General features: G+C 25.6%; 1 protein-coding gene across 1 annotated transcript; it reads right to left on the reverse strand.

Moving 5' to 3' along the window:
* Nucleotides 1-1365: 1365 nt before the first annotated feature.
* Nucleotides 1366-11361, reverse strand: Bma-aakg-2 (Uncharacterized protein; the record flags this gene model as incomplete). The annotated part of the gene is made up of 14 exons (XM_043074991.1): nt 1366-1477; nt 1740-1769; nt 2048-2160; nt 2466-2585; nt 2817-3020; nt 3553-3633; nt 4020-4146; nt 4477-4534; nt 4703-4914; nt 5216-5315; nt 5814-6028; nt 9629-9718; nt 10481-10654; nt 11309-11361. The coding sequence occupies 14 exons, from the start codon at nt 11359-11361 to the stop codon at nt 1366-1368; spliced, it is 1689 nt and encodes a 562-aa protein (XP_042930925.1).
* Between the last annotated feature and the right edge of the window lie 1771 nt (nt 11362-13132).

Consider the following 13132-nt stretch of genomic DNA (forward strand, 5'->3'; position numbering starts at 1 on the left):
TATTTATTGCGTTTTTTTTTCTGAAGTAATAACGTTAGCATTATTGAAAACTTAATAAAAACTACGAACTAATAATTCTGAATGAAAAAGGATACAGCTAAATGGTAATGATTCATACGATAGATTTTCAGTCCATAAAAAACATGCAATTTTAAAAGTCATAAATTTACTTTGTAAAAGTTATACATTTAATCACAAATGTGTTAAAATAAAAAAGAAAAGAAGAAAATTGCGCACGTATAAACAAAAATATAACAAAAGAGAATTTTACAGATGAAATGGCACATATATACTAAGTAATAACACTATCACAATGAATGAAAATGTTTATCACTTATCATCATCACTATTGCTTACCATTCGCTTAGAAAAGTCAAACTCATAACAGTATCAATTTTAACAATAAAGTAAATCGTTCATTCCCGCATATAACAAAACTTGAAGATTAAATTTACCGCAGCAAATAAAATATGTTCATTTAAACATTCGTAAAGTATCAGAGATATTTTGGTATGACTAGGATGCAAAAATGTATGACAATTATCCATTCAAGTACAAGTATTCCTGAGACTAAATTATAATTAGGATGACTTACTTATATGAGCAATTATTCAAGGTAAGCTATCGTACAGTTGAAAATCTTTGAGCTATAAGAAAAACCAAAAATATATAGAAATAAACAAACCCTTTTTGTTTTCTTTTTTTTAGTAACATAAAATAATATAACAGTGTAAAACAGTGTAAAAGTATGAAGCAATTATAGACGAAAGGAAAAAAGCAATGGAAGAAGGAAAAAAAAAAAAAGAAAATATGACTAGCAGTAGAAAATTAAATTTATTTCAAGAATGCAAGAAAAAAAGAGAAAAGAAAAAAAAAATGGAAATGTTATAAAATCATAATTCATTTCATTTTATATTACTATAACAGAATAACGAAATAATTCCAGGTGAAAGACAAAATGATGCAGTATGAGGTGCTCTCATTATATTAACAAAAATATTCACCTAGAAAACACAATCTTATCACTAAATCAAATAGCACAATTTAATCAGTGCTAGTGATAGAAATATATCCAGAATATTTCAAATATACCAAAACAATTATTACTATTATTATTATTGTTAAAATAAGGAAAATATAGTAATCCTATCCTGGTCATTTAGTCATAAAATTAATTTACCTTATCACTTAGCATTATTATTTGATGGATAATGATTTTTCTCACATTATCAATGTTAGCATAACAAATATTACAACAGGGTATGTAATAAAAGCAAATAAGACATAGTACTGTTAACAAAAAAAAAATTCTAATTCAAATATTTTTTTAAATTCAATCAACACATGCAAAATGCAAAAGATTAATTAATTCATCGAAATTGTGTGAAACTTTTGGTGAAGTTCCTTCGCATCATTTTGTCGTTCCGATAAATCCTCCGCCTCATCATCGATTTTCGTCTCCGAAAGATCATTTGTTCTAAAAGATAACTCTCTCATTAAACGTTAATTATAACTTCCACAGTAAAAGAATTCTAATTCTTTGTCATATACTCAGTATATTATTGGTGCTCCTTGTAAGATTATTGCATACCTCAATATTATTTGTTCTTATTATCATTATTATTTCATTTTCTTTTCTTTTTTGGAACATCTCATTTCAAGGAGCTTCGATCTCTTGATTTCGTAATAAAATGTTCTTTTCATACTCAGTCCTTCTAACATTTTTTAAAAAAACTAACGATTCGAGTCCTTCTGGAAGTATGCCCAATCTGAAAAATGTATTCCTTTTTTTAATTCAAATTTTGCAACTGTTTCGGTTAGATGAAAATCTTGGAATTGTCATTTCCTTAAAATCCCAACAGCACTCTAACTGGTAGCACTCTTTAAAAAAAACATATGCATGCTCTTTTATTTTTAATCCTAATATATAATAAGATCAAATAATTAGCACAAATGTCAAGTTAGAAGAATATTAATTTTTCATAAATACCATTCAATAAAGCTATAATTTTAATAAGCTTTCAAAAAATTAGATATGAAAACATACGAACTGTGCCGCGAATGCTGACTAAAACGCGAATGATAATGGAGATTTTCGGCTGACATATCAGCTACATTAACAACCAAAAAATTCATTATATCAGATAAAGAAATCAAACCCTGTAAAGAAGATAAACTATTAAATTAAATAATTTGAGAAAGTGAGAACTTATAAGAGGATATTGGATTTCTTCACATAATAAAATAAATATATGATCACTTAAGAGGAACGACAATGTCACTGCCTATGACATGCAAGATCAATTAAAATGTGAAATCATTTGTATTGTTACATTTGAAGAATTACTATTCTTTAAATCTACTCTAACCACCAAATTAATAATAGCATGAACCTTATATATTCTATAATTTTATTAACTTTAGACATGATGTAAAATATTCAAAATATAAAAACTAGAAATTACCTCAATTGCGCCATTATCTTTCAAAACACAAAGTCGATGAACATTCCTTTCAACAAGTACTGTAATCGCTGTCCACAATGAATCATTTACTGATATTGAAACGACACGATCTTTCTCAAGCTATAAAAAAGCAAAAAATAAATAATTTATAAAAATGTCAAAATTGGTAAACATTTTGAAAAAGCTGTTTTTGTGTGATCCTTTTCAACATTGAGCGATTTTAAATTTCATTCAGTTTCTAAAGAAATCAACCGAATTATTGTTATTATTAATAGAGATGATTTTTACATTCCTGCATAAAACTTTATATATATATATATATATATATATATATCAAGAAATAAACTGAACCCTGAAAGTGTTCCGGAAGGCTAGTGCTTCTTCAACCGTTACATCAAGCTCATCAATTTTATCCTCTAACGCTACACCAATCGCATCGAATCGTGAATACATATCCACAACCCGGAATGTATTATGCTCCACAACTGGGACACCACTAACACCCTTATTTAGCAATATATCAAGACATAAAATTAAAGATGTATCCGGATAGACCTGAAATGTGAGATAAATTATAGGTTATACTTGTTATGAACCTAATATATCTCAAGCATTTATTTATCCACTATAATTACTTCACTTCGATATAAAGTTCCTACTCCACTAGTAAAACTGGTGGTAATTTCTAATTCTGCTGATTTCTTAGAATGATACTCATGACCAATTGAACAATATGGCTCATTCTTCAGCCTATCTGTGATAGCATCTGCTACGACATTTGTTTAGTACAAAATTTCATTTAGCTTAGAAAAGTAGATTTTTTCCATCATCAAATCTCTTTATTTTGATAAAGAATTTCTGAGAAAAAACCATTGAAAACAAAAAAAGGAAAAAAAAAAAAAAAAAAAACCTTTCTTTATCATGAATACTTCATGTTAATATATGTCAAATAAAAACAAAATTCTAAACAACTAACTTTTTTCTAAGTTAAATTTATTCCACTTCTTGTTCAAATGAATACTTTCTTTTTCTTTTTTCGAGAAATATATTTACTTCATAGAGTTTAGAAACTATTTGAAATACTTACCACACGTATACCATCATATGTGCCAACACCAAGCTCTTTACATGTTTTATTATGATAACCAGGAATGTAAAGTGATTGACCCTACAATAAAGAAATATGACCAATAAAGGATAAATAACAATACCTGAAGACAAAATGAACACTGACTATAGCTAAGTAATACAATACTAACAGTTTTGCTAGGATTAATACTACGGAAGGTTCTGTTTGTTATGCTTAACACATTTCTTAGTAACTCTTCTAGCCGGAACAAAGTTTATTTAATTCTCCAAAGTTCACTCAACTTAGCAGTAAAAATTGCCTCAAATTTAGTCTTTTTCTACACTAAGCAACATAAGCTGGCATCCAATCTACATAAAGAAAAAAAAAAAAAAAAAAACAATCTCCATAAACGCCTACATAAAAATTTGAAGGAAAATAAAGATGATCGATAAATAATAATATAATACAATAAACAAATAACTTACGAAAAGCCACAAAAATTTTAGAATTCGTTTATGAGTCAAAATGAACAATGGACTTCCATCATTTGGATCTAACACTGGCAAACGATGTATATGTTGTTTGCTGAGTAAAAAAGCCGCTTTTAATAAACTGAAATTAACAGACAATGAAGGAATAACTTAAGTATAACGTATCCCAGAAATAGTAAAATATAAAGAATTGTAGAGAATTACAGAACTATTTTGGAAATTGATTCGAAGAATCTTATCCATAAATAGTTCTATAAATAAGTATCTCACATTTGAATCCTGAAGATTGGACAAATTCAAAAACTATTTGCTCGAAATTTTATAAGAAATATCTTTCATAAAATTCCAAATTGCCCCGAAAACCAATTTTGAAATTTAAAAGCTTCTCACAAAAACAAACCCACTTTTATTTGGTAATAATAAGAGAGTTTGTTTTGATAAATACATATACCTTTCTTCTGCAGTTATTGATACAAGATCCATTAATTTCCCTTCACGGCATACCAAATCTATAAAAAGAAAAAAAAAAAAAAATTTACGGCAAATACACAAAACTAATGAATAAAATTGCCAAACATTAATATAACCTGTTTACATTTTGGAAATGGTTTTTAATTTGCAAATTATGATTTCATCCAGAAAGACAATTTAGAAAGAATTGAAAATGAAATAAAAACCTCGATATTCGGATATGGTAAGGGTTCCGATGTCTTCGTTTGATGCATTTATTACAGCACCCGCCACATCTTCTATTATTTTCTTATCTTTCTGACATTCATCATTCAATTTTAAATTCGTATTTTTATCTATATCGTCCTTAATTATTGCAGAATTTTTCTCTCCTTCGCATACAGCTCCTTTTTGTTCATCTTTTCTTTCTTTTTTCATCCTGAAAAGAAAGAACAATAAAGAATAACAAACAAAAAAAAAAAAAAGTATCCGGAAAAATCATGATAGAATTTCATATTTTTGTAATTGACCCTAGTCGGCTCAGAGATGAAATCTCAAAATATAGCAAACCTAACCTAATAGTTTTGGTTTTAAATAATAACCGCACTAACCATGCATTTTTTTTTGGAATGAAATTTATCCTGAAATAGTAAGGTATAGATAAAGAATGGCCGGCAGTTAAGTTTGCCGCAATATTTTGAAGTATGAGATTTAAAATCTTAGATACTAAAAAAGTTTACTTGTGTAATAACAAAAGGACTCGGATAAAATCTGTCACAGATAATATACCAACAATTGCATTATTTTTAGCTGAATCCGATAACAATACATGTCGTGTATCTGTAAGTAAATTATTCATAAATATTATTTTAACAACTATTTTATTATTTTAACAACTAGGAATAGAAGATCAATTCATTTTCAATCTAAATTAAAGAGAAGTGAGGTGAAATTTTTTCAGAAACTATTTTTGGCATCCAACACTTCAGGAAAAAAATTTTATCTGTGACGAACAAATATGCTTTTTACGAATGAAACTTCATAAATAAATAAATAAATAAAAACAGTAATTTAGGTAGGTTTCAATTCCCATGAAACTAATTAATCAGATATAGTGGAATTCGATATATAAGATATAAAAGGTCAGATCATAATTTTGATGTAATGGGAGCCAGTGTAAAGAATTTATAAAAGTAACATGTACAAAATTTAATAATATAACAATGTTCCATTACAGTAATAATTAAATGTAATAAATCTAAGCAAATAGATGAATTATAAAAATAAAACAGCTCATTTTCAAAATTCCTACAAATCATTATTAAATTTAAAACTTACTTTGATATATAAGACCATTAAACGCTTTTTTGAGTTGCAACTTAGTGTCAAAAACAACCATTTTAGAACTTGTTGGCATTGCTTCATAACAAGCATTAAATTGCATCAAATGAACATAATTTAATTTCGCATCTGAACTATTCTGCATATTTGAACTGTGCTGTGAAATGCCAATCGTTGATGAAGCGTCAGTTTCCCGACAAGTTGAACTAAATCTGAAAAAAAAAAAAAAGAAAAAAAAAAACAATTTAAAATGAATTAAGAAGCTTTACATCCGAAAATTACTAAAATTGTCATCTTTTGGCAGTTATCGAAAATTAAGACTCAAATTTTTGATTACTATATGCACATAAGTTCAAAAATCTCCTTAATATTATAGCAATAAATAATACTATAGTAAAAGTGAAATAGTAAGATATTGAAAAAATGATTTCCCATTCTGAATACAAGAAAACAGAACAAAATAAAGAAAAAAGAAACAAAGAAATAGAAATAATAATAAAACGTTTTTTTCTGTTTCTATTTGCTTCCTTCTAGAAATCATAAATAAGTAACAGAATGATTCTTTTTCTATTATGCATTTATATTTTTTCCTTTCTCTTCATCCAAATTACCATATTCCTACTTAAATCACTAAAAATATCATCCTGTTATTAATATTATAACAATTCTAAACATAAAAATTTGATCCTAGTGAAGTTAAACTATTTGTAGTATAAAAATGACTTATACGATGAACAAATATGTAATTATTGTTACATCGCCGAATATTCCTAGTAAATATGTGATATATACTCTAATTTATAATCTAACTTCTTAACTTATAATAGTAATAATATAAAGCACAGAAATCAAAAACAAAGAGCTGTTTTCAAAATGAAAGTGTTTAGATAGAGAAAATTCACAGGCAAGCTCGTATAGCAATAGATCGATACGCATTGCTTTGGAAACAGCAAATCAGTGAGCGATCATAAATTGAAACAGCCGAGGAGAAAAAGAAAAAAAAAAAAACTCTAAAATTTTATCTAATACAAAACAAACTAACTAACTAACTTGAAAGATTCATTAGCAACCTGAAACCTTATTATTTGTTTTAGTTTTATTATATAATTACATAAGATATTTAGTTTTGAGTTAATTCTTGAACATTTGTCTTCTTTTAGAAATACAATGCATAACATTTCACTTATATAACAGTAAACAAAATAAATTTATCACAGACAAATCACATACGAAATCTAAATTAAAAGAATAATTCCATGTTAAATGTGAAAATTAGTTTTAAAACAGTGAATTCATCATAGCTACTGAATTAAATTTTGAAAAAGAAATATCTATTGAAATACATCTACTAGATAGCAAAATAAATAATAATTTAAGCAAATTAAAATTAACAAAAGTTTCAAGCATAAAATAATAGCCATAAAGCTAGATCTGAGCAAATTTGATTCAGACAGTTCTAATTGAATGCAAAAACTGAGAAGTGAAAATGTAGTAAAAAAAAATGAAATTTACACAAGATTTAGTACTGTATGCAAATGGAAAACTTTTTTTTTTTGTTTATATAAAATTCCAACAAGTCGAAATATAATTAAGAGCATATTTCAAACAACTTATAAAATTATCAAAAACCTTTAGAAATTTAGAAAATATGTAAAAAATTTATAAAAAACCTCTACTTTATGCGTGTTAAATGATAATTATTCATACGCAATTACTATAAGAAAATAACTGAAATTACAAATATCATTCTATTTTCAAATTGTTATTCACAAATAAATGTGTGATAACAATCTGTGATAACAATCAAAACAGTAACAAATACATATATTTGTGATGGATAAAACTAACTCAATACTTAAGATTCAATAATGATTACAATCGATAAATAACGTTAAATTGTTAACAATTGCTCAAATTATTTCCATTAATTGCTGTAGTAAGCATAAAGTATAAATGAAAAAAAATATTTACAAAAGATTTGAAGTATAATATCCAGCAGATACAATTGATATGTGCATCAGAGTAAAAAATCACACTGTATCATTAGCTAAAAATCAGGTAAATACAAGATATATAATTCAAATCAGATGATAACGCAAAACAATTAAAATAAAATATTCTAGAAAAGACATTTCAGATATCTCTTAAAAGATTTTTTTTTTCCTATTCAGCAAATATGCTTGCTGAAGCTTTCGTTTCACATATATTTATTATATTAATAATAATTAACAACTAATTAGTAATAATAATAATGATAATAACAATAAATAATAATAGCTTCGTTGCAAAATATCATATTGATTTAATCAGATAGAGTCAACATATTATAGTTTAATTTATCCTTCAAATGCAACACTACCAATTCTTATTTTTCAATGTCAAATATCTTTCAGTGCTAGAATATCCATTATCAAGATATTACAAAAAAAAAAAAAAAAAAAGGAAAAGAAAAAAAAAAAAGGAAAAGAAAAAATAAAATAAATAATAGAAAAACTCTATTTTATCTAAATTTTCATATACAAAAAAAAAAAAAAATAATTCATAGAATTGTATTTATTTTATCATACAAATTTTATTTCTACTCTAACTAATCATTTTGTCATCGTTTTTTTTTTTTTTTTTTTTTTTTTTTTCATAATGCTATCATTTGAATGCGACAATGCTATGCTAATTCATAATAAATCAGCAATGATGCTTGACCATAGCTAAACGAAATAAACGCACACAAAAATTGACAAAAATTCTCAAAAACTACTATTTGCAATAATTTCGTTTTTTTTTATCACTTTCTATCTCCTCTTCTTATCATCACTTTACTTTTTTCCTTAGTTTAGCAAAATTAAAAAAAAAAAGAAAAAGTTGGTAGGATCATTGGTGTTATACTCGTTTTAGCTCTTTTCTATTTCGATTTCTTACTTTGTTACATATGGATTCTAAAAAGTTTCTCCTATATTCTAGAAAATCTTACAAAATCCACAACGATAGTCTTATTTCTCGATTACATTACTATTAATCTGTTCGTAAGTTATCAGTAATGTGATTAGATAATAAAAATATAATCTTTGAAATTTCTCATCCTTCTACTACTATTTTAATCGTTTTTTCTATCACCTATGTAAACACTGATATATATATATATATATATATATATATATATATATAATTCCAACTTCATAAATAATTTCTTTACTCTTCGTAAATATCATTTACAGCTAAACCTATGAGAAAATGCAGAAATTTCATTTCTTATCTCGTTTCATTTAATATTCTCGCAAAAAAAAAAAAATTTACTATTTAAAATTCCTTCGGAAAATTCAAATGTTGAAGGCTAATGTGAGGATAGCAAATAATAAGACTTTTCTAATAAAAAAAGACGAAGCAACACAAAGTTAATCTTAATCATATTTCTGCTTGAATTATCTCTTTTCACCTCATTTTTTCCAACAATCAATAAAAATAAGCGAAGTTAAAATTTTCAAGCTTATACAGCATTATATAATGCAATGATGGAAAATATTAAATTACGTAGTTGTTGGAAGGATAGAAAAAGAGGTTTAAAAGATATTTACAAAATATTTAAAATACAAGAACCTGGATAAATTTTTATGTATTATTGAAAAAAAAAAGTGATAGTAACTTCATAAATGATTGCTATTTTTATAAATGAAAAACTAGTTTTCTATGCGATAATAGACTTCTAAATTTTCTAGATGATCTCTGAACAACAAAACATCCCAAAAATTGATAATTAAATGGAATTGATGTCAACAAGAAAAAAAAGAAAACGAAAATGCAAACAACTACTAAATTACCTCACGGTATTTGAAGGAATATTTCGATGTGAAGAATTTCGAAGTTGGATAACATTCACCTTCTCTTGTACTGATTTCGAAACAACAGAACTGAAAATTAATTTTACAGTTAAATACTTGGGCACAAAATATGTTGCTAATAATTATAATTCTATAATATTAGATTTGCAATAAATGAAAACAAATTAACATACAAATTAATATAATTGAAATTCATTTCGTTTTGTTTTCAATATTAGATAATTTGACAATAAATAAACTGAAGTATAAAATGTACATCATGAAACAATAAAGCACTAATTTTACAAAACAATTTATGAAATAAAACAGTCATGGTTAAAACAGGACTTTTCTTTGACCGAAATTGCAACTCAAGTTTGTCTAGAATATTCAAGATTTATAAAATAAGCAGAATTCAGAAAAGAACGTTTAAAATTCAGAATGAAAATGATTGCACACAAAATATAAGACAAAGTTATCCTTAAAAACATCATGATTACAATCTATTATATTGAAGCAATCCACTTATGCGATTCATATGAGGAAGCAAAGCGATAAATCCAACAAGCCTTAAAGAGATATGCTCCAATTCCAAGAAATTCAGCAAATAATTTGAAAACAAAGAGATGAGAAATGTAAGCTGAGACAAATAGCAATCGATTCTTGAAATAGTAATAATCCTGTCAACAGCATTTCATCTATTTGAACAGAACAACATAATGAGATCAAGTTGAAGCAATAAAATCTTCAAAAAGATGTTTACATGCCAACCATCAGCCATTATACACAAAAACATTACTTTCTTTATCTGAAACTAACATAAATATAGTATTCCTTAATTAATAACAATACCTTTCATTATCACTAGTATCTTTTCGAAAAGCACTCAATCTTCGTCGCAAAGTACGTCCCATTGAGTTAGTCCATGTTCTCGAACCTGATGCTGAATTTTTTGCATCATTATCATCCACCTCTTCATTATTCTTCTCGGCATCAAGTTCAATTTTTGTGAAACTTGCGCTCTTCCTGAAATATAAATCATACAAAAAAAAAAAAAAATTCTTCCATTTCAGTCTCTCTAAAACCTAATTTTTCCATCTCTTTTTTCTTTCCTCTTCTTTGTAGACAAAACTTTTTCCTAAACTAATGCATTACTCTTAAGTGATACTGTCGTATAACATCAATATATTATTTAATACATTACAAAAAAAAAAAAAAAAAAACTAAGGCATAAATAATTCTGCAAACAGCACTAAAATTTCTAATTTCATTTCTAAAAGTAGTCAATATCAGCAAAAAAAAAAAAAAAAAAAAAAAATAACTTACTTGAGAAAATTCATTTGGTTTTACTAAATTTTTTTAAAAAAAAAACCAGAACGAATAGCTTTACACTTACTAATCATTAAATACAATTTAGCAATAATTAGGTCGAAAAAAAAAAAAAAAAATAGAAAGATCAAATGACTTGCCATTTAAAAATATCGTCAACATACTATTTTCACAAGGAATACAACAAAATATATTCGTTTAGGATCACTTCAGTGATAATTATCATATCAGTTTCATTGTTATCATAGAATAAACGAGAAAAAAGAACATATATTATAAAAATTCTTTTCCATCACTACTTTAGTTATCACCTATAAATTTTTGATATTTTGCAAAAAATTTTGAAACAACCTCCGAAAAATTCGATGCTTCAACTGACCCATTGATGTACGACGATGCGACATAATTAATCAATCCTTATCGATAATTCGAATTTCCGACGACGGGCAAAAGATATCACTTCAAATGACTGCAATACAAAAAAAAAAAAAAAAAAAAAAAAACAATTTTGCTGATTTATTAATTCTCATTATATTATTTCACGAACTGTAAAGGTCAAAGGACAAATATAGAATATTGATATAAATTGATCGCATAATAAATAATGGATAAATATGCATAATTAAGTAATAATGAATAAATGATAATTAATGATTAATAAATATGGTTAGCATTTTTTTTTATCAAAAATTACGAATGACATATTGACGATCATTCATCACATGGATATTAAACTTATAGCAAATTTCTAATATATGACATAATTATGAAAAATCGACAAAGGAAAAGGGAGAGAGAAATAAAAAGAAAAATATATGTAATATATCAATGTGCGCATGTATACGTATAACATAATTTAGAAATGAGGAAGGAAATATAATTATGGTGGATTAGTCATTCTTATCCATTTCATTTTATTCCTTCTTTCTTTTTCCTTCCTTCCTTCGTCTTTCTTTTCTTTTTATCGTTTTAATTCAAAAAAAAAAAAAAAAAAAAATTGCATTCTTCCTCTTCTCTGTTCAAAATTTTGCAATCTTTTAATTGATCTAAAATGAAATGAGAAAAGATTTTATATTTTCCTGCTGTCCTTACCTATCTTTCTCCTCCTCTTTGTCTCTCTCTCTCTCTCTCTTTCTTCATCCTTTTTCCTTCTATTAATAAAACAATATATTATTGCTGAAAGAGCTGCAAAAAAAAAATCGATTTTATAAAGATCAGCTTGTCCATCGTACCAGGAAAACAAATGATACCAAAATATTAAAAAAAAATTTTTCCTTCCTCTTTGATTTTCCGCAAAAACTTCGGTTTATAGCCCTCCTTTTCTTTTGTCTTTTTTTTTTGTGACTATTTAATTGTAATGTATCATTTTCATAATTTTGTTATGAAAATTCGGTTAGTCATATCAGAATTTATAAAAACTTACGGATTGTTTAGCATGCCCGTTTCATCTCTTCCAGTGTTTATTTTCCATTTTCTTTCTTTTTCTTTCTTTCTTTCTTTCTCTCTCTCTCTCCGCCTTTTCAAAGTAATCTTAATTAACCAACACTTTTTTGATTATTTAATAATAGATATCAACGATAACCTCTAACAAAATTCCTAAATTAGTTTTCGATTGCTATTTTTTATGAGTAAAAAATGTCCTCAAAAAAAAAAAGAAAATAAAAAGATTGCAATGATAAGAAAGACGAGTAAGATGTAATCACTAACAAGTTTAAAGAAAAAAATTCTTATCAATCATTAAAAAATTTATTCTAAAAAATGACCCATTAATTAGTAACTAATAACAATAATCAGTATCACATGAAAATGTAAATAAATTGTGCAAATGGAATAAAATAATTAATCTCACATAATAAATATAGTATATATATATATATAAGTTCGAAAAAAAAAAAAAAAAAGAAAAAGCGTCAATTTTGTTATTACTAGCTAAAACACATCACAAACATTCCATTCTCAAAGAAAAATCAATGTTATAAAGTGAAATCTTATAAATGAATAGAAAAAGAAAAGGAAGAAAAAAAACTTCAATTCTAATTTATTAGAACAGAAAACTTAATTCATTTATAGCTATTATGAAATAAAGAATAAATGGAATTAATTTTTAATCATAAATGAAGGAATGATCAAAATTCTTTCATAATGATTATAGAAAAATTATAATTTCTAATATAT

This window comes from Brugia malayi (genome assembly GCF_000002995.4).
Source record: "Brugia malayi strain FR3 genome assembly, contig: Bm_v4_ChrX_scaffold_001, whole genome shotgun sequence".
NCBI classification, from domain to species: domain Eukaryota; kingdom Metazoa; phylum Nematoda; class Chromadorea; order Rhabditida; family Onchocercidae; genus Brugia; species Brugia malayi.